The sequence below is a fragment of the Balaenoptera acutorostrata genome, chromosome 1 (assembly GCF_949987535.1).
Source record: "Balaenoptera acutorostrata chromosome 1, mBalAcu1.1, whole genome shotgun sequence".
In the NCBI taxonomy this organism is placed as follows: domain Eukaryota; kingdom Metazoa; phylum Chordata; class Mammalia; order Artiodactyla; family Balaenopteridae; genus Balaenoptera; species Balaenoptera acutorostrata.
The window spans coordinates 88,650,514-88,673,708 of record NC_080064.1 but is presented as its reverse complement, the minus strand read 5'-3'; the positions used below and the strand labels follow the sequence as shown (position 1 = coordinate 88,673,708).

Below are 23,195 nucleotides of genomic sequence, written 5' to 3'. Positions count from 1 at the left end.
GCCAAGATCACATGGTTAAAATAATGACCTTGATCCTCTCCAGTAAACCTTGTATGGTCCTAAAATCAGGTCTGGCCCTAACGAAAGGACCTGATAGCCATGTTCGAACAGAAGATTTTCTATTGCTCCATTCTTTAGCAGTTATTTTCTTAAATATTGTTTCCTATAGTAATTAACTATTTTCAGGGTTATGCTTTTCCTCTGAGTCTACAGAGAAATCCTGTGCTGCTCTTATGATATAGAATTTTTCAGAAGCTCTTGATTGGTTCATTTGTTCCTTTTGCTTATCTTTAAATGAGAAAAATTCTATCTAGCGTCAATGTTTGATAAAAGATAGGGGTATAGAGTTGGACCCAAAGCTATCTACTTGGTAGCTACTGGTGTAATGTGCAGGGCTGGTTAAAGAGTATAGCTCCAGCACAATTTCTGGTGTCTAGCAGGAATTTCTATAGTTTAGCTCTGGTCCAATGTGGTGTTTATAATTTACATGACTATAAAAGGATAATTTGTTCTAGTGATTCTAAGGGTGCTTTTATTTTTGTCTATGACCATGTATAGAAAACTCCCATTTCTGTGGAGAATGAACTGCCTCTTGAGCTCTTCCCATCTGCAGCCTGTCCACCATGTGGACTTTACTGCCATATAACATGTCCCTGCCCATCTACCTCTAGCCTTGTTAAATACTATGATTTGCAGGTTCTGCATATATGCACAAAGTGAACTAGACAAGGGTGGGACTGGTTTTCTGTTAGGCAGATGGTAAGAGGCAGATAAACTGGATGAGAGAAGAAAATTGCCTGGGTTAACAATCATGTTTCTTAATTCAGAAGTATTTGGGCTATAAGTAATAGAAATACTGTCTCTTGCAATTGGTTGTTAGCCTCAGTTTTCAGTGTTGCAAATTAAATTGTCACCATGACTAGTTTAATGGGAAGTTGGGAGAAATCATATCAGAGATTTACTCAGGTGATGATATTTAAATCCAGAAGAAACATTTCTTATTTGTTCTTTAAGCTTTCTAGGATGAAGTGGAGCAAAACCTTTTGCTTTTATTGGATTATTTTATTATTTCCCAATCATGCTAATGAAAGCTAACATTTATTATCTTCCTTGTCAGACTTTTGGCTGTATCTAAATTTTATTAAAACAGTTTTGAAAGGAGGGTTTTTGTTTCCTTATTTTTCAGGTAAGGAATGAGACTTAAGTGACTTGCTTAAAGTTTCACAGTTGGTAATTGGTAGAGCTGAGATTCAAATCCAGGGCAAACTTCACATGTCACATTCTTTTTTTAAAAAAAAATTATTTGCTTTATTTATTTATTTTTTTAAATTTTATTTATTTATGGCTGTGTTGGGTCTAAATTTCTGTGCGAGGGCTTTCTCCAGTTGCGGAGAGTGGGGGCCACTCTTCATCGCGGTGCGCGGGCCTCTCACTATCGCGGCCTCTCTTGTTGCGGAGCACAGGCTCCAGACGCGCAGCCTCAGCAATTGTGGCTCACGGGCCTAGTCGCTCCGCGGCATGTGGGATCTTCCCAGACCAGGGCTCGAACCTGTGTCCCCTGCATTAGCGGGCAGATTCTCAACCACTGCGCCACCAGGGAAGCCCCCACATATCACATTCTTTATAGTACATACTTTTGAGAATGTGGTTAACTGACTATTGAAAGTAAATAGTTGTCTAGAACTTACTATCCTGTGATGTGAAAGCATTTATATTTTAATTACTTTTGAAAATAATGTGCTTTTAATCTTCTTTTTGAGATGGCAGTTCCTGGATTTACCCTTGGTGCCTTCATACTTCTGTTGCTCGTTAGTTCTGTGGCTAATTATCCCAATGGAAAGGTAACGAAGTCATGCCGTGGAATGATTCCTAAACATGGTCAAACTCCACAGTCTGATCCCGCTTGCCACATCTCAGTGAGTCAGATGACATTCAGGCCAGGAGATCAGATCAAAGGTACTGTGCTGGTATTAACTATTTACATTTTGAATTTCACTTTTTTACTATACATTGAATCTTTATTACTGTTGGATTTATACAGTTTCATTTAATCTGTTCATCTGCTTTTATAAGATACCATGATCTTATACTTCTCGTTTTTGTGTTTAACTACTACAGATGACTATATTACTTAAGTAGTATAATTACTACCCATTCAGAATAGGTGTTTTTTTTTTTTTTGGACACACCACACGGCCTGCGGGGTCTTAGTTCCCTGACCAGCGATGTACCTGGCCCTGGCAGTGAAAGCACCAAGTCTAACCACTGGACTGCCAGGGAATTCCCCAGAATAGGTTTTAAAATATGTTTTTGTCATCATTTAATATATCTTCATTAACAGTACTATTTACTCAATAGAAATACATAAAATAAAGCTTATTTTATCTGGCTTAAGATGTTAAACCCTTATACTTCTTGACATTGTATAATCTCTTGTGTTTCCCTAATTCTGGCAAAAGGTGGGCTGAAACTTAATAGTCTATTAAGGATGTATCTATAACAGCATTTTATAAATTCTATTTTCTGCAACTTTAGAAATGCAGAATATTAATAGATACGCTCTAGCAAAAAGGATATATGGAAAAATAAATTTGGAACACTCTGTTATATATATTTCTTAGAGTTTCATACTGCACAGAAGAATGTTAAAGGGCCTGAGATGTTTGCAGTAAAGACAGAAGTATTTACTTTCAACCAGCATTTTTTTTTTTTAAACATCTTTATTGGAGTATAATTGCTTTACAATGGTGTGTTAGTTTCTGCTTTATAACAAAGTGAATCAGTTATACTTATACATATGTTCCCATATCTCTTCCCTCTTCCGTCTCCCTCCCTCCCTCCCTCCCTATCCCACCCCTCTAGGTGGTCACAAAGCACCGAGCTGATCTCCCTGTGCTATGCGGCTGCTTCCCACTAGCTATCTATTTTACATTTGGTAGTATATATATGTCCATGCCACTCTCTCACCCTGTCATATCTTACCCCTCCCCCTCCCCATATCCTCAAGTCCATTCTCTAGTAGGTCTGTGTCTTTATTCCTGTCTTGCCACTAGGTTCTTCATGACTTTTTTTTTTTTTTTCCTTAGATTCCATATATATGTGTTAGCATACTGTATTTGTTTTTCTCTTTCTGACTTACTTCACTCTGTATGACAGACTCTAACTCCATCCACCTCACTACAAATACCTCCATTTCATTTCTTTTTATGGTTGAGTAATATTCCATTGTATATATGTGCCACATCTTCTTTATCCATTCATCTGATGATGGACACTTAGGTTGCTTCCATGTCCTGGCTATTGTAAATAGAGCTGCAATGAACATTTTGGTACATGACTCTTTTTGAATTATGGTTTTCTCAGGGTATATGCCCAGTAGTGGGATTGCTGGGTCATATGGTAGTTCTATTTTTAGTTTTTTAAGGAACCTCCATACTGTTCTCCATAGTGGCTGTATCAATTTACATTCCCACCAACAGTGCAAGAGTGTTCCCTTTTCTCCACACCCTCTCCAGCATTTATTGTTTCTAGATTTTTTGATGATGGCCATTCTGACCGGTGTGAGATGATATCTCATTGTAGTTTTGATTTGCATTTCTCTAATGATTAATGATGTTGAGCATTCTTTCATGTGTTTGTTGGCCATCTGTATATCTTCTTCGGAGAAATGTCTATTTAGGTCTTCTGCCCATTTTTGGATTGGGTTGTTTGTTTTTTTGTTATTGAGCTGCATGAGCTGCTTGTAAATCTTGGAGATTAATCCTTTGTCAGTTGCTTCATTTGCAAATATTTTCTCCCATTCTGAGGGTTGTCTTTTGGTCTTGTTTATGGTTTCCTTTTCTGTGCAAAAGCTTTTAAGTTTCATTAGGTCCCATTTGTTTATTTGTGTTTTTGTTTCCATTTCTCTAGGAGGTGGGTCAAAAAGGATCTTGCTGTGATTTATGTCATAGAGTGTTCTGCCTATGTTTTCCTCTAAGAGTTTGATAGTGTCTGGCCTTACACTTAGGTCTTTAATCCATTTTGAGTTTATTTTTGTGCATGGTGTCAGGGAGTGTTCTAATTTCATACTTTCACATGTACCTGTCCAGTTTTCCCAGCACCACTTATTGAAGAGGCTGTCTTTTCTCCACTGTATATGCTTGCCTCCTTTATCAAAGATAAGGTGACCATATGTGCATGGTCAACCAGCATTTTTCAAACTACTTTGGCCCCATGGACCACACTCTGACCATAACCTACCTTTTCTTCCCTGTGGAATGGCTATTACATCTCATGGAATAATGTCCTGTGGAACACGATTTAGAATTTCTTTGACTATAGGATGATTTCTACTGTTTTCTCTCCTGGAGTAGTTTTCTATATATACACCCAATTTGGTGACGTGCCTCCTTTAAACAGTTTTTTTGGGGGGATGTTGCTAAACTCTTAACTTATCTTTTTGTTTGTTTCTCAGTTACTTTGTCAGGGCCACCATTTAAAGGCTTTCTCTTAGAAGCACGTGATGCTGAGAATTTGAGTGGCCCTCCTATTGGCTCCTTCACATTGATTGACAGTCAAGTGTCACAGCTTCTGACCTGTGAAGATATACAGGTTTGTGTTTAGTTTGAAACTGATTTCTGTCAGTTTCCATGGGTCTTTTCACTACAAGATGGTGTTTGTAAGATGAACAATGACATTACCCATGCATTGCAGACATCTGAGTACATTCAGGTTGATCAAACTTTCCCCCTAATTTTTCTACTGGCAACATATTTTTATACAACATCCTAGAAAAGGTAGGGTTGTAGCTTGAAGAGTTTATGGCTTTTGATATTTTATATAGTATTGACTCTTACTATATTGAATTTCGAAGGATGTTAATATTGAAGATAGAATTCTAGAGTGGAACAGAGGTCTAATTTTTGTAATTAATTAATTTAATGAACATTTATTATACCAGGAACTTTCCTGCATGGGATATGGTGATGAACAGGACTTGTTCTTTGAAGAGCTCAGAGCCTTACACATAAGTAAAGCATATGGACATATGCTATATGGCAATAAGTAGAATGTATGGATATAGGACAGACACATAAGTGGAATAGTATGATGATTTAGATTAGAACCCTACACAGGGTGGGTGAGAAGCATAGCAGAGGTGCCACACACAGGCTGGAGGGAATTGAGAGAGAGGAGATGATCTCAGCTAGACCTCAAAGAATGAGTAGGAATTTGCCAGGTGAATGAATGTGGGAAACAAGATTGTTCAAGAGAAAGGAATTACTGGGCTTCCCTGGTGGCGCAGTGGTTAAGAATCTGCCTGCCAATGCAGGGGACACGGGTTCGAGCCCTGGTCTGGGAAGATCCCACATGCCGCGGAGCAACTAGGCCCGCGAGCCACAGCTACTGAGCCTGCGCGTCTGGAGCCTGTGCTCCCAACAAGAGAGGCCGCGATAGTGAGAGAGGCCCGCGCACCGCGATGAAGAGTGGCCCATGAAGAGTGGCCCCCGCTTGACGCAACTAGAGAAAGCCCTCGCACAGAAACGAAGACCCAACACTGCCAAAATAAATAAATAAATAAATTTAAAAAAAAAAAAAAAAAAAAAAGAGAAAGGAATTACTAAAATATAATATTGCATATTTGGAGGCAGGAATTTTTTTCTTTTGATGAATCTTCTGCATTCTGTTTGCATCTATTAATAAAAAAAGACACTTACAGTATAAATGAAATAATGAGCAGGCTTTATATAGCATCAACACACCCAGTATTCATAACTCTCTTCAGTTCTTAAATTTCTGCTGACTCTAGTTTATTCATAGAGCCGGCTGCTAATTTGGTGTCAATCAATCAACCTGTATTTATTGAGCACCTGAGTCCCTGTTCTAAATAAAATAGTCTTTACCACAATGCCAAGGTCATGCAATGATAAATTACTTGGCAAAATGGCTGTAGTTCCAGCTATGTTGAGCTATTGAGTGTCTGAATGGTAGTTCTCTTCCATTGTATTTCAGGGATCGGCTGTGAGTCACACAAGTCCATCCAAAAAAACAGAAATTAAAGTCTATTGGAATGCTCCAAGCAGTGCCCCAAATCACATAAAGTTTCTGTGAGTAGAAGAGTTTACAGCTCTGTAACTAGTATAATTGAAATAATGATAGTCTGTATCTTTTTTTATACCTATTGGACATTCACCTGTATGGCAGAGGTGTGGTGTAGTAATGACACCACCTTACTGATGTAAGTGGCTGTTTTGCTTTTTTGTTTGTTTTTTTTTCAGCATATATACTGAGCACTTAGCACAGGACCAAGGACCTAATAGACACTTAATAGACATTTGTTGAGTGAATGGAGTGTTGTAGTGCCTTCACACTAATAAGAGCCATCAATTAATACTTGAGTCTATATGGTGTATGGACAAATACTTTTTTTTAGATTTGTTCCTGTACTAGTATGAGAATATGAAAAAAAGCAGTCCTGAAATTTGGATGACTTTTTTTTTGCAGTGTCACAGCTTGCAGATTAGATTGTCAAAAGAGTAAGATCATGTGTGCTCCTCAGAATTATGAAATTCAGTAGAATTAGAATAGTACTTCTCTCTTAATCTTACATGCAAGGGGGAAATGGAATGTCATAAAGCCATATAATGATTCCTGAGTGGTGTTATAGACATATATTTTAAAGGGAGAATTGCTCTTCTGGCCTGTCTCTATTTTCTGCTTCATTTTGTGCACAGGTCACCGGCACACAGTAATGCAGCTTTGCACCTGTGTGTTGAGTGGAATGTGAGAAAGGGGATATGACCCCAGTAAGAACTGATGGTTGCTTATGCAGCCTCTATATAGCTTTTTGCTGTAGCTGCCTGTTACACATGGCTTGTGGAATAATTTGAATGACCACTGTGAAAAGTGTGGTAGTAGTATGTTCTGTAATGTCAGGAGTAGAAATCTGTGCACTTTAGTCCCGGGGTCTGACATTCCTGGTTGCTGTGAATATGCCCAAAGAACAGACAAATAAGAGAAGGGAGAGAGAGAGAGAGTAACTAAAATTCATTTGGTGATGAAGTGGAAGAGAGTCATTAGAGATTTGCTTCACACGAAATTCTGTCAGGTATTACACGCATCCGTGTTTTATTGTGCTTTGCTTTATTTGGCTTCACAGGTATTGTGTCTTTTTACAAATTGATTTGTGACAACCCTGCACTGAGTGGGTCTATGGTCACCATTTTGCCAACAGCTTTTGCTCACCTTGTTTCTCTGTGCCACAGTTTGGTAATTGTTGTAATATTTCAAACTTTTTCATCATTATTATATTTGTTATGGTGATCTGTGATCAGTGATCTTTGATGTTACTACTATAATTTGCTGAAGGCTCAGATGATGGTTAGTATTTTTTAGCAATAAGGTATTTTAAAATTAAGGTATATTCATTGTTTTTTTTTTAGATATAGTGCTATTGCACACTTAGTAGACTACAGTATAGTGTAAACATAACTTTTATATGCACTGGGAAACCCCCAAGTTCTGTTACTCACTTTATTGTGATATTCGCTTTATTGTGGTGGTCTGGAACCGAACCTGCAATATCTCCAAGGTATACCTGTATTAAGTGGTATGTCCCTAGTTCATTACTTTTTTTTTTTGATTTGATTATGATGGGCCACAATCATGGTTCTGTCTAATCTCACTCTCGCTGGTACTGCATTTCAGAGCCACAGTTGTTGAGAAGTACAAAATCTACTGGGTGAAGATTCCTGGTCCTATAATTTCACAACCAAACGTCCTTCCTTTTACAACACCTAAAGCTACAATAGCACCTATGCCAACATTACCTCCAGTCTCCCATTTAACCAAATCAGTAAGTAACATTTTTATGGTTTCACCAAATGCAATCTAAAGGAACAGCTTCCTTAGAAATTGTGGTTCTGTGCTTCGGAACGTGTGTAGAGAAGTAGCTGTCCTGGGTTGTGGTAGCAAGTTTTTGAATTCCCTTCAGGAAATCAGGAGGAAGTCTTCATTGTAACATTATGATTTATAGGTTAGAATAAGAGAAGTGTAAGACCCTGCATGTTCAAAGTGTGGTTATGACATTCACATGTAGTCTATACTAGCGGTGGATATGTTTTCATTTGAAAGTAAATCTGAAGCAGCAGCTTTCTTCCATTCTTTTTTTTTTTAAAAAAAGACACAGCCAAATATCACACATGGAGAGGGAACTTAAAGCTTAAGCTAAGTTTAGACAAGATTTGGAGGAGAATCTTGACATGGTGATATAACTCTTCGATCTTATTTCATTAAGGCCAATGAGTACTGGGGAATTCTGTGTGTTGAATCACAGAAACTCTTTTGCAAGCTCATCAGCTAGAATTCCATTTAAGCCCTCTGATTCAAAAGAATTACCGTTAAAAAACATATCTTAGAAAGGGTGATGCATATTAGAAACATTAGAAAGGTTTTACTGAAAGCAATTCTGATAAATTGTACTTATCAATTCAGAAGTAAATATAATGAAAAATGTCTTAAAGTAGGTTATTACAGTTGCAAGAACAAATTTGGGCCTGAATCCTGATTTGTCTAATTTCTGTTTGACTTTGGAAAAATTACTTAATTCCTAAAGTCTCAGTTTCTTCACCTGTAAAATGAGAAATAATATCTAGCTCTTACATAGTATTACTATGAGAACTAAACATTGGAATGAATATAAGGTTTCTAAGGGCTTTGTACTTAATAGATATTCAGTAAATATTAGTTCATTTTTTTCTCTTCCTTCCCTTTCTTGTCTTTTTATAACTCTTTTTTTCCTCATACTAAATAAAGCTCTTGTACTCCTATACAGTGTCTCATTTTGTTTTCCTTCTTTTCTACATTATGCAATATATGATGAGCCATTTGATTACATTATTATGAACTTTTGTTTGACCAAACAATTCGATCTATTATTTGCGCTAGTTCTCAGTTTATTTAGTGTTAATGTTTATTTATTTAAAAGCTGCTTTAGGGGAGTCCACAGTCAGTTTGGACCTTAGCTTCCCAGTAGGAATCTGTTGACAGGATTATTATCTTTCCATAAATTCATATAAAAGGCTTTAGCGCTTGTTGGAGCTTTTGATTGTATCTCTGCACCAAGTTTATAATCTCTAATTATAGAGAGGTTCATTCAGAGTCACAGGATGATGGCATTTGTAGAGAACTAGGAGAGACCTCAGGGTCACTGCTGCATAGTTAGGTAAAGAGACCCTGAGAGAATAAGTTCTTTAGCAAACGTGATGGAGTAAAGGGGAGAGCAGAGATCAAAACCCATGGTTCCTAGCTCCTCGTGGCTTGTCCTCTCCACTCTACTAGGATTTCTCTTCAAGTTCCTGTGAAATAATAAGGAAAAAAATAAAACAGCCTCTGCCTGGTTTCTGTTAATATTTGGCCTTGACCCCAGTTCCTGATACAGAGCTGCTAAATCCCTTGGAATTTCCTGGATGATGGGAGCATCTTTTGTTCTAATGAGGTGACTCTTGGTGGGCTCCTGTATGGGGGCTGGTCACCAAAAAGACCAAGCCATGATTAGAAGCTTGCAGCTTTCAGGCCCCCTCCCCCCATTCTCCAGAAAAGGGAGAGAGGCTGATTGAGCTAAAAATCCATCATGCCCACATGATGAAGCCTCCATAAAGATTCCAGAAATATGGGTTTCAGAGAGCTCCTGGGTCCTGACCACGTGGAGGCGCTGGGAAGGTGGTGACTCAGAAGTTCTGTGCCCCTTCCTACATACCTTGCTTTACGCATCTCTTCCATCTGGCTGTTCCTGGGTTGCTGTCTTTTTATCAACATAATAAACTGGTACTCTACTAAGTAAACTATTTTCCTGAGTTCTGTGAGACATCTTAGTAAATTATCCAACTTGAGGATTAGGTGCTGGAAACCTCCAATATATGGCCGACCATTCAGAAGTACAGGTGACAACCTGGGGCTTGTGATTGGTATCTGAAGTGGGTGCAGTCTTGTGGGACTCAGCCCTTCACTTGTGGGATCTGACACTAACTTCAGGTAGACAGTGTCAGAACAGAATTGAATTGTAGGACACACAGCTGGATGTCTCCAAAGAATTGCACAATTGCTTAGTGTGGGAAATAGCTGCACCCACTTGGTGGCCAGAAGTATTGGTAGAGTGGAAGAAGAAATGAGAGTTTTTCTGTACAGTTCCCATTAAATCTAGTTACTTAAAGTAATGTTTAGCTCTCTTCTGAAATGTCGTGTCACAGCTCATTCTAACACAAGATAACTGCCTGTTTGCCCTGTCAGATTGTAGAGCTGACATTTTTCAATACTCTCTTATTTGCCACACCAAGAAGCTCTGAATTAAATCATTGTAGATTATTTTTGTTTCTCCCCCACTAAATTGTTCTTACTATTATTTGGAGTGGTGGTATATATAGGAGTAACCATTTTTTCTTACATTATCTTAATGTCAAATTTGAACCTGAATTCTAGAAGCAGAGTCCGGGATCTAAATATAAAACTTGCTAAGGGTTTGTTTGTTTGCTTTTAAAAATTCCATCTCTGAAAACAAGAGGATACCCTTTAGGCAAGAATGTCAATGTGGACTTAAATATTCCCTAAGAAATTCTCAAAATTTACCAGAAACTTTGCTCCAGAACATAATTAACATGAAGTATTTTGTGTATTAAAGGGATTTTAATACTCATGCATAATTACAATCCAATTAATGTTGTGTCTTCTAAAGTTTAATTAAAATTAATTAAGTTTAAAAGTTCACAACCTAACTACTGCTTTGATAATTTCTAATTTGGGATGTGTCTTTGTTCCCTTGTTTGAATCCTTATTATGAAAACGTATTCTTATTAAAACCCATACTTCAAAGTAGTAGCTCTTCTGTCATTGGAAATGAACTGCCTGTTTGATAATTGACTTTTTTCCCCCTGTCATTTTTCTAGTTCAATGCTTCAGATTGTGGGAACAAGAAGTTCTGTATTAGGAGTCCTTTGAACTGTGACCCGGAGAAGGAGCTTGCCTGTGTCTTCTTATCCTTCACACGAGATGCCAAGTCAGTGATGGTTGAAATGAGCGGTCCCAGTAAAGGCTATTTATCCTTTGCATTTTCTCACGACCGATGGATGGTTTGTACCTCTCACTTACATAAGTGGTAATGAAAGGAGAGTCACTGGGGTGAGCTCTCATCAATAGCAGTTTAGCTGTTTGTTCCAGAGTCAAATTATCATACTTAAGGGAGGGATGGGAAGGGAGGGCAGAGAAACTAACTTAGATTCTAAGTTAAGCAGCTTTGAGTTGGGCAATTACATACCTCTAAGAACAAGGCTGTCCTGAGGAAAGTTAGGACATTAGGAAAGTTAGTTGTATTTCCAGTGGATTTGCCACTTTATCGGTCTACCTCTGTCTGTCTATCTCCGTGATAAACAGGAAGTGCAGTTAAGAAAAAGTTGCTCTGCGTAAAATCTCATGTTGTTTGTGATGCTTTTCAACTCCTAGTTTTCTCAAGTGGCCAGCAACTACAGCAGGGGTTGCTGCTCTTCTTGCCCCCCGTCATCGGCACATTTCCCAAACAGAAAATTAAACCTGGCATGTCCAGGCATAAATGGATTCTTTACCAGGTCTACAGAAGGCAGCATTTATTTTCACCTGATTCTCCCTCTCCTTGGGTAGTGCTGAATGGATTTAAAGATTCTGTAGGTGACAGCCTTGTGGTGTGGTGTGGAAGAGCAGAGTTCTGCATTAGCATTCTGATTTCCCAGGGAGAGGGAAGAAGGGTATAAAGGCCAGGACATGTGTCAGTCCTGTTCCAGCAGAGCTGGCTGTAGAGGGGGATGGCTACAAATGGAGAAGGCTTTTTACTTCCACATTAACAAATGCAAGGCGTCTTTTCTTGAGAGTTTTCTTCCTGTCAGGTTTTAAACTTAACATCACTTTTTAAGGAAATCATTATTTCAAAAAAAGAGAAAAGGAACTCTGAGAATCTATGATAGAAAAACAAATATTTTCCTTCAAAGTGCACTCTAATCACGGTGATCCTTGTTACGCTGGCTGCAAATATTACAGGAAGCCAGGTGTAACTTTTTTAGGGGGATGTCATTGCAATATACGCTATGACCTATATATTTTACTATATAGTTCCAGAATGCACTCATTATCTTTTTTCATTCAACAAAGGGTATACCTTATACCTATGAGATAGAAGACATGTCATCAGCTTCTAAAAAGAACATATAAATTATGACTCTTTCCTTTTTAAAGTTGCTTTTATGGGAAATTTTATACTTGTTCAAATGATGTTGCAATTGTTCAAAACATTTTGCCCATTTCCCTTTTGTAATTACCATTAGACCTACAGCATATCCTTTTGGGTATTCTCAATTCTGGCAAAAATGAACCTTATGCCTAAGGTGCATAAGGGGGCTGGGTTAAAAATAAAATGTGACTGTAAAGCAATAAGGAAAGTTGGTGGCTTGTTGTGTGAATGGAACTGGCTCTGAAGGAAACTCTGAAGATGAATCCAACAAGGGTTAACAATGGTAGCCTTGTTGGAATAAGTGTGTAGCTTCATTAAGGTGCATGTCTAAGGTAGGGTACACATTTAGATATGTGTTCTAGTCACTTCATTAAAAATATTCTAGTCACTTTGTAGCCAAACTTCATGCAAAACTATACTAACACATTTCCTTTTCTGGTCACATAAAATCCGTCAGCCAGAGGGAAAGACAGTATTGTTGCAGTGAGTGTTGTGATGAGGAGCCTACAAGAAGACCAGTTATTTCTAAGTTGTAGGCATAGATGACACAAAAACCTTTATGTCTAATTCAAGATATATTTATCTTACTTAGAAATCTTATGTTTCTAGTATCGTACTCATCAACAATGTTTATAAAAGACTTAATTATGCAGGTGCAGTTGATTTACAGAGAAATCCTATTTGATGATTAAAATCATCTGTACACCTGTTTGCCTAAATTGGGGGGAAAATAAATCATCGTCAAAAATATTTTTAAAGTGGTTGTTTCTATTTTTGATTATTTTAAAATTTTTTGGATATTTTTATGACCTGCTATTTCTTATCAGTATGTAATGTAAATTTAAATACTGAAGGTATCTGATGTTCTGAATACTGACTAGATAACCTAAATTATACCTTTTTCAATTTGGTTTATAAATTAATGATAGCAGTTGTTTTGGTATTAGACCTCATCACTAAAATTGGTGAAAGTACAACTATCCATATTTTTGCTAACAGTGACTTGCTAATATCTGAATTTTAACTGAAATTCAAAGTATACACTTCTTCCTCATCTCAGATATTTTGCTATAAGAGATAGAGTATTCAAGTATATACACCGTATTAGCTTCCGTTCTCTGCCTTCCCCTGCCCAGTGTTGTCTTATTCTGTACATAATTTCTCAATGCTCAAATTCCAGAACGTTCCCAGTCCTGACCTCTCTTGTGTGTGTCCAGATTGGAATTTCCAGCTGCTGGGTGGTCTCTTCCAGCTGAGTGCTCTGGACAACACAGACCATCATCTGTAAAACTGAATTTATTATCTACCCTCCTGCTGTCCTTTTGTGTTTCCCATTCTTGATGATCAACAACAATAGTAAAAAAGCAACTACTATTATCGATTTCTTGCTTCTTTTCAGATACTGTCTGGGGCAATTTATGGACTATCTCATTCATTGCTGCCACCATCTTCTCTGGTGTTCAAGGAAACTTCGTTTGTGATTTAGATTCTTCTTTTTTATTTACCTTTCAGGTGCTTCTTTCTCTCACCCACCCTAACTTTTTGTTCTGAAAAGCTTTAAACATTCATGAAAGTTGAGAGACTAGTACACTGAACACCAGTAAGCCCTTCACCTGCATTTGTTGTTTTTTCTCTCTCTCTCTCCCTCTCTCTCTCTCCGTGTGTGTATGTGTAGATTGACTTATTCACTGTATATTAACACACATTTTTTCCCCCTGAACTGTTTGAAAATTAAGTTGCAGATATCATGACATTTTAAGTCTAGTTTGCAGCATGTGTTTCCTAAGAAGGATATTCTCCTACAATTATCTATAAGATCACTATCACAATATATAATATAATAATTTTATGCAATAGAGCCTATATTCAAATTTCCCCAATTACCCCAGTAAAGTCATATGTATATGTATATTTTTAAAATTTCTGATACAGACTAATCAGTTACCACTCAATGCATTTTATTATCTCTTTAATCTCCTTTACTTTAGAACGGTTACCCTACCTTTTTTCTTTTAGGCCAGTTGTTTTGTAGAATGTCCTACAATTTTTACAATAGACTCAGGTTAATGTGGTTTTTGACCACATTTGAGGTAATCTCAATCCTAGCCCCAAAAGCCTTTAGTAGTTAAGGTGAACCTTTAGTAGTTATAGGAAAATGTTTTTTTCTTTAGCATAGTTTCAAAACTATTCAAAGTCCATTTCTGGCCTTACCCTGTATATGTTTTAGCTCACAAAACTACCTGTTTCCTAAAGTTTCCCTATATTTTTTATATTTCTGTATCTTTGGTTCTAGAAGTTCCTCAGTTTGAAAAACGTTTCCCTTAATCGCAGCTCTACCTTATCCACATATATTTTTTATTCTCTAAGGCCTAGTTAATGCTATCTTTTCTGATAAGCCTTTTCAATCTTTTGGCCCTACCTAATTTGTCTTTCCATAGCACTGTGTTTAAATCTCTGTTTTATCATATTTCATGTACTATTTTAACCGTCTCCTCTATTAAAACATAGTCTTTGATTGTAAGAACTATGTTGTCATCTTTATTTCCTCCACATGATATTTTCTCATAGAGTGCATTCTAAATGCTGGAATGAGAGGAACAAACGAGGGTAAGAGGTTCTGTCCAATTCAGGGATTTGGTTGAAGCTCCTCATGTGTGTCCTTCCATGCTCCAGATTTGGGGTTTCTACAGCTGCCTGGAGCCTAAGGTTGTCGTAGCACCTTCTCTTACCCTCATTGTAGAGTAGTGAGAATGGAGAGTTACCTCTTCTCCATCCCCGTCATCCTCTCCAGTATTTGGGAGGTCTGCCTTAATGACTCAGTTGACTTTCATCATCAGTTTGCCTCAAAATCAACCATTCTGTTATATTAAATTTTGTTTTAAATAACAAGAAAATTCCTATACCTCATTGATGATAAACATTCTAGAAAACACACATTGTTTGTTTAAATCAGAGATCAGCCAACTCTTTCTGCAGAGGTCCAGATAGCAACTACTTCGGAATTTGTGGGCCATATGGTCTCTGTTGCAGCTACTCAGTTCTGGTGTGATAGCGCTAAAGCAGCTGTAGATTATCCATAAGTTGGTGGCTGTATTCCAATAAAATTTATTTATAAACACTGAAATTTGGATTTAATATATTTTTACTTGTCATGAAATATTATTCTTTTAATTTAAAAAAAAACCATTTAGATGTGTAAGCACCATCCTCAGCCTGTGGCCTGTACCAAAACAGGCATCAGGCTGAAGTTGGTCTGTGAGCTGTAGTGTGTAGCAGTTTAAATTATGACGACTACGAGTTTCTTATCTTGAGTTGCACTAATTCTGATTTGAATATAAGATGTGTAACAGGGAATAATTTCTTTGCTAAGGTTATGTACTTGAGAGTTAAAACTGGAACTTTTAAGAATAAATTTAAAACATGTTAGAATATCATATTGGTATTCATAGCAAAATTTAAATCATAACTGGTTGGTCTTGGATCTTGTTTAAGGAGTTTAGTGACTAAAGCACATAAAAGACCTTGTTAGATAGTTTATGAAGAGCAATTTAGAATAGATGAAAGAACAAAAACTATACACAATAATTTAAAATCCAGATTATTCTTTTGTACTGTGACTTAAACGTGCTTTAAAGATGCAGTCTGCCCTCCGATAGTCACTTTAAATAAGATTTAATTTTTAGAGCTAAGGAATGTTGGGGATTAAAGGATAGATAAGAATTAGACTGACAAAGAATGCCCCCTTGAGCTCAGATATTGTGGTCTCAATATGCAATAGTAAATCTATTAAGTGTGTACAATATTAGCAATATTTGATTATAGTATCTTACATCTTAAAAGTCACCCCCCAGAATCCAATATAATGCAGTGCACTTACAGTTATGAAAACTGTAGGACACATTTACTTACAAATAAATATCCAGAGCAATGTTTATGAAAAGTTCAGTGAAAAAGGTAACAAAACTTTATATTTTCCCATTTGGGGAGAAAAATAGGTTATAAATACAAATAGGTTTGGATGAATATATACAAAAGCATTAACAGCGGTGTTCAATTGGTGATGGGTTATGGGCATATAACCATGTTATATGTCTATTTTAATACACTGAAATTGTATTGCTTTTGCATGATAACAATCATTTTTAATTAATTTATCAGACAGCCAATTCTTTAGAATTTGCGGTATCATTTTAAGATTGAGTCAGTAAATTATGTTTTAAAAGCATCAAATACTATTTGATAACATTACCGACTTTTTTTTTTTTTTGGATGCGTTGGGTCCTCGTTGTGGCTCGAAGACTCCTCTCTCTAGTTGCAGCGTGTGGGCTTCTCTCTAGTTATGGCATGAGGGTTTTCTTTCTCTAGTTGTGGCGCGCGGGCTCCAGAGCACATGGGCTCTGGCACGTGGGCTCTCTCGTTGAGGCGCACAAGCTCAGTAGTTGTGGCGCGCAGGCTTAGTTGCCCTGTGGCATGTGAGATCTTAGTTCCCTGACGAGGGATTGAACCCGCATCCCCTGCATTGGAAGCCGGATTCTTTACCGCTGGACCACCAGGGAAGCCCCAGGGACTTCTTTTTTTTAAAGAAACTAAATTCACTTGAACTTTTTCTCATTTGCAATTGTTTTTCAGGGTGATGATGATGCTTATGTGTGTATTCTTGAAGATCAGACTGTGCACATACAACCTTCCCATCTGACAGGGCGAAGTCACCCTGTAATGGACTCAAGGGTAGGTGTGAAAATTCTGAGAATCTCCATCTGGCCGGTCCACCTTCTGGCTATGTGGCTGACAGTGACATGGCTATGCTGCAAGATAGCTTCCAAACCTGCAGTTAGCAGCAGAGACCAAGCAGGGGCCTGGCAGCAGGGTTCCTCTCTTATTATAATCTGGGAGAAACCTTTCTGCGTTTTATTTTTAGCATATATATATATATGTAAATTGTATATATTTAAGGTGTACAACATGATGTTTTGATATCCTTCTACATAGTGAAATGATTACTAGAGTCAAGCTAATAAATGTATCCATTGCCTCACAGTTACTTTTTCTTTGTGATAAGAGCACCTGAAATCTACTCTCTTAGCAAATTTCCAGTATATAGTACAGTATTAACTACAGATACTGTACCCCTTTTCTATGCTTTAGAAAGCATAAGAAAAGTTTCTCTTTGAGGAAAAGATGAATTCTTGCTTGTGTTACTTAAATCCTTTTTTTTAATGCATCTTACAAAAAATATTTTATGGTTTATTAAGAGGGTCAAAGCATCAGCCCCTTTTCAAAAACTTACAGACAGATTTTTAGAGGCTTATGTAAGTGACACAGAATTTCTTGATTGGTGAGAAAGAGGCGCACATATGGAAGGTACTGGTTCAGTGCCTTGGGCAATTGTCTTAAGTGCCCGTTGTTGGCACCTGTGCCAAAGATGGCCTATTTCTGGTAGAGAAGTGTCATTTTTCACATGGCAACTGACAAGCAAATGAGCTCTGATGGAGCAGTAGCTATCATCTAATGACATGTTATGTTCTCTGCATAGCTTTCTCATGGGGTTGGAACTTCTCCCCAGTTGCATGTTGCATTTTGGCCACTAGAGTATTACTTGCTAAGTGTTTCTTCAGTGTTGTTGATTGTATATTAGTGGCCAGATGAAGTTAGTACATCTGCCAAAGTTTCTAGCCTAGGTAGTAAAAATACCATCTTTGCCAAGTGGGATAAAGACAAATAAACTGGGAGAATATGTTTCTTGTACTCTTCAAAGAGGAAGTGGGAAAACAATGACCCTGCAGACAAAACATGCACAGGGGAACTTAGGGAAAGGAAATGGAACAGGTCAGGATTTTGATCATATCTTATTTTTAGCAAATCTTTGGAAAGTGCTGAGAAGACCCATTGTATGTGTTTGCAGGATCCTCTTGAGGATATGGCTTGGAGGTTGGTGGATGGTGTTATGCAGTGTTCTTTCAGAAGAAACATTACCCTTCCTGGGGTTAAGAATAGATTTGATCTAAATGCAAGTTACTACATATTTCTAGCAGATGGTGCAGCTGATGATGGTAAGTATATTGATAAAAAACTACCTTTTTAAGTTTTTTTTCGCTCACTTTATTCCTTTCCCTCCTTATTTGGAGAGACTATGGTAATTGCTCTTTTTTAAGATATACATTTGTGGGTAAAGAGTTATTAAACCCTTTTCCATTTTTTGCCTGACAATTTGACTTTGGTTGACCTCCTAGCTTTGTTCCCCTGGAAACTAGGTAAAGGTAGTGTTAATTGGGTTATAAGGCAACCTGCTTATGATAAAAGTGATTTCTGGCTGGTAGACTGCATTTGGACCAGGAGTAACTTGTAAATACCTAGTAAGAAGGCATGTCTTTGGGCTTCCCTGAGTGCAGTGACATTGGCAGATCCTTTGCAGGGATACTAGAAGCAGGACTTTGGGGTTATTGCAGGAGATATTGGCTCCTGTGGATGCCCTATCCAATACGAATCTCATCGCCTTGGACCTGAGCTTTCTTCAGGGAGGTGGAGAGGGGTAAAGAAAATAGCTCCTGGACAGCTGAGTAAGCTTCCACAGGACCTCCCTTTGAAAAAGAATGCCTCATGGTGTCCTGCAGGTGTGCTGTGTTTCCTGTCCCACATCCTTCTCAGTCAGTCTGATGCCAAGCGTAGCCTAAGGGAGTTTTATGAGTTTGAATGTTTAGTTTATACTTAAGACTGCCCTGGTAGGTACTGCAACACATATTAATAAGAATAATTAGATTTTGTTTAAGGTCTTGGCTAATGATATTCTGAAGAACTGCAGGAAATGCCAAGGTAGTGTAATATTTAGTGACCCATCTCCCTGGAGATAATACTACCCCCAAACTTTGAGCATATGGCCTACTTTGAAAATGGTGAAAAGCTGAGCATATAGAATGGAAGGATGGGGGTGAGGTAAAGGAGGAGGAGGAAGAGAAATGTGGTACAGGCAGAATTGTGAAAAGCCTTGCGTATTCTATCATGTGGTTTATTTTTAATTGAAGTATAGTTGATTTACAATGTTGTGTTAGTTTCTGGTGTATAGCAAAGTGATTCATATAGATAGATAGATAGATAGATAGATAGATAGATAATTTTTCAGATTCTTTTCCATTATAGTTTGTTACAAGATATTGAATATAGTTCCCTGTGCTATGCTGTAGGAGCTTGTTGTTTATCTATTTTATATATAGTAGTTTATATTCTATCATGTGGTTTAGATTTTATACTATAAGTAGGGATTCAAAAGGTTTTAAAGCAGGACAAAATATCAACTCAGTGTTAGAGAAAATTTAGGAATATTTGCAGCTTTAGTTGTGGATGATATGTTTGGTTATCTTAGTCAAATCATGTATTCTTACTTGCACCAGCAACAGCAAATGTAGCTGGAAGTAATTTCCTGGTTAAATGATAATAATGAACAAAAATTACTTAGTACTTAATAAGTGCCAGTTGCTGGCTCAGCACTATCATTAAGGTTTTCATTTTTATCTTCATAGAAACCTACATAAGATATGTACTATTATTAACCTTATTTTATCTGGCAGGAAACAGGCTTAGAGAGGTTAAGTCATTTGCCCAGACAAGTAAATGGTAGAGTTGGAATTTGAACCTAAACTCTTTGACCTCAGAGCCCAAGTGTTTCACTTTCTAACACGGGAAATGTAGGAAATGAATTTTTAAGGAGAAGAAGGTCAAATATTTGCATTTTTAAACAAATATTACTAAAGCGCAGGTTATTGTCTTATTGTTATTATTGCAGCTATCACTTATTGTACATTACATATATCTCATTTATTTCTCACAGAGGCTTTTTGTAAATAGATATTATGTTGCCCATTGTAGAGATAAGAGAACTGGAGCCAGAGCGGTGAAGTAACTTGTTCAAAATCAAACAAGTAGCAGAGTCAGGAATTAAACCCAACTCTGTTGCAGTTACAAGAGTTGTGTCCTTTTCATCATATCAAACTGCTTCCTTTTGTGAGCAGCATTTTATAGGTGCTACATAAATGATTACTGACTTGAATGGATGACTTAAATTGCTAGGAGATTTTAACAGTTTGCATTTGTACTTTAAAAAAGTTTATACTTAAAATGTCTATACTTTAAAAGAAAAGCAGTGTCATTTAAATGGGTGAATTCTGTTGCACAATAAATTATGTGTGTTTTGGGGTGTATGGTGATGCCAAAAATTTCTTCTTAGGCCAGCATTGTAGAACTTGGGATGCATTTTCTGATAGAAACAATATTTTCAGTAATAGTTGTAATATTTTCCTGGAAAAACCTAGTTCGTGGACGATTCATGTGCAGAATAGGGCACTGTTTTATCTCCCTTTCCTGCTGGTGTTGCTGTGCTCATGGCATGGTAGGGAGAATCTCTACCTTGTCTTTTGTGGTGTTTGCCAAAGCGTGGGGCTCAAATAACCTGCTTCAGAACCATCTGGAATGACTGCTCAAAAGGCAGGTTCCCGAGCTCCATCCCACACTCACTGAATCTCTGTTGTTTTTGCTTGGAATCTGCATTTTAACAAGCATTTCAGGCAATTGTTCTGTATACTGTGGTTCGATAACTTACTGCTCTAGGGCAATGTTCTTCCAACGAAGGGGTACATATTGTAAGGTAGTCCAGGGGATACAGAAAACAATACTAGAACTTTTTTCTTAGATTTATTTTATCTCACTAAAAATTTCTAATTTAATAGTGTTCATAATGTGTTAAAACAATAGTACATAAATGTTTGTTAACAAAAATATACATATGTCACAGACTCATTTTTGTTTTTTTAAAATTTTTAAAAATGTATTTATTTTATTTTTTTTGTCCGCGTTGTGTCTTTGTTGCTGCACGTGGGCTTTCTCTAGTTGCGGCGAGTGGGGGCTACTCTTCCTTGCAGTGCACGGGCTTCTCATTGTTGTGGCTTCTCTTGCTCTAGAGCACGGGCTCTAGGCACTCGGGCTTCAGTAGTTGTGGCTCGCGGGCTCAGTAGTTGTGGCTCGTGGACTCTAGAGCGCAGGCTCAGTAGCTGTGGCGCTCGGGTTTAGCTGCTCCGCTGCATGTGGGATCTTCCCGGACCAGGGATCGAACCTGTCTCCTCTGAGTTGGCAGGCGGATTCTTAACCACTGCACCACGAGGGAAGCCCCCAATTTTTTTTTTTTTAACTGGTGGAGTGCAAAGCAACAAAACAAAACCTCAAAAAAACAAATGTAAACGTTACCGCTTCAGGGAATTCACTTTCTAGTTCCCTTGTATTGGGGAACAAAGTACAGTTACCACATAAATCAATTGTCACTTCTGTTATCTAGTCATATGTATGTGGATAATTTATATGCTGCGCACTGCTTAAAAGCAGTGAGACTTTGTGAGGTTGAAACCATTTTTCAAAGCAATCATATAATCTCTGTAACCCATGCTAATGTAGAATGAGGTCGTCCTGGGCAGACCTGATGCTCAGGAGGCATTGTTTACTGGCAGACTGAAGGTCAGAGGGAACACCATGGTGAGTCAGACGCTTCAGATGACTCTTAAAGACGATGCCAAGCTCTGAAGGATGCTACATTATTAGTAAAAATAGAAAAATTAACTACTTTCTTCATCCAAATATGCAAAAGTGATTCAGCAAAAGTGATCAAAACTAAGATACAGGGGAAATTGCTTAACATTTTCAGAATTCAGATAACTTTTCAGGTTTTCATTTTCTACTCATTTTTCATGTTATCCTTATTTTTGCTGTAAGCTAGCACATAATTATCTTTCTGTTCTTTTTCTAACTGCTGAGTTTTTTATTCACCCTTTCACAGGTAATTTTATTCTCTTCTCTGGATGTCAGCAATGCTCATAGATTGGAATTTGAAACATTCAGAAAGCAGATACCTGAATATTGTCACATTTCTTTACATCACAATTTAATAACTATTAAACATTCATGTCTTACTAAATGCAGCAAACAAAATAGTATAAATGTTTACCCGATTCCCTTGTAAACAAGGCTGGTGAAATCCATTGGTGACAAATGGAATTAATGCATTACACAAAGTCAGTGAGGAAAAAAACCTTCTCTGTGAGTAAATTATTCTGTTTATAAATAAACTCTGATTTTTTTTCAGCACTCATTTACAGACCTGATCAATGAAAAGAAACAAGATATGTATTTTCCTTTAAAAAGAAAATGTTGAGAAATGGCCCACAATGGGAGAAGTCACCTAGGAAGAGGGGTCAGAAGCAAACTAAAGATAATTGAGAGTTGAAAGTACTGTCATATTTAGTAAAACCAATTTAAAACCTTTTTTTAACTGCTGTGTTGCCCCCAGAAAGCTGACTTTGTCCTATCATGAAATAAGCAGTCATGTGAAATGCTGAGTGTTTGAACTGAAAGATAGAACTCACTTGGGCGAATAAGTAATTCCCAATTTAGAAATCTACCAATTTAAGTAATTAATGAAGTAGAGACCCTGTCATCACATGACCTGTTATTTTGACAATTTAGGAATGATACTGTAGAGCCGTGTACTACACATGAACCCAACGTTCCTTAGAGCGTAACGCCTAAATTATAATGGAGCCATACAATGGAACTTCAAAATTATGATGGACTTCTGCTTTAATGAAGGTTAAGTTCATCTTAGCCCATGGCTCCACAGTGAATCAGAGTTTAAAAACACTTTTCTTCCGACTTGACTCTCAGGCTGTTAGGAATGTGGTCTGGTTTTCATCACTACCACTCTACTAATACAGTATTTTTAGATTCTTCAGTGCATTTCTTGTCACTTTCAATAGTTTTTTTCATTCTTTTCTTTTTGACATTTTTGTAGCTTCTGATAGTTATTGTCTCTTTCTTCTTGACACAGGTCTCTAGGTGTTCACGATATAAAACTCTTCTTGTTTTCTGCTTTATCTCGGATCTTCTCTGTCATAACAAGCCATGATATAATAGTTCACCAAATGAATAACCT

At 37.4% G+C, this 23,195-nt stretch overlaps 1 protein-coding gene across 3 annotated transcripts in view; it reads left to right on the top strand.

The window, feature by feature from the left end:
* FRRS1 (ferric chelate reductase 1) overlaps nt 1–23,195 on the top strand; it is a 115,259-nt gene that overhangs the window by 75,211 nt on the left and 16,853 nt on the right. For all 3 annotated transcript variants that reach the window (XM_007169540.2, XM_007169539.2, XM_007169537.2), the window contains 7 exons: nt 1,761–1,956; nt 4,454–4,590; nt 5,992–6,086; nt 7,687–7,834; nt 10,920–11,102; nt 16,859–16,957; nt 18,132–18,279. In XM_007169540.2, the coding sequence (XP_007169602.2) occupies nt 1,761–1,956; nt 4,454–4,590; nt 5,992–6,086; nt 7,687–7,834; nt 10,920–11,102; nt 16,859–16,957; nt 18,132–18,279 (1,006 nt within the window). The remainder of the gene's footprint in view (nt 1–1,760; nt 1,957–4,453; nt 4,591–5,991; nt 6,087–7,686; nt 7,835–10,919; nt 11,103–16,858; nt 16,958–18,131; nt 18,280–23,195) is intronic.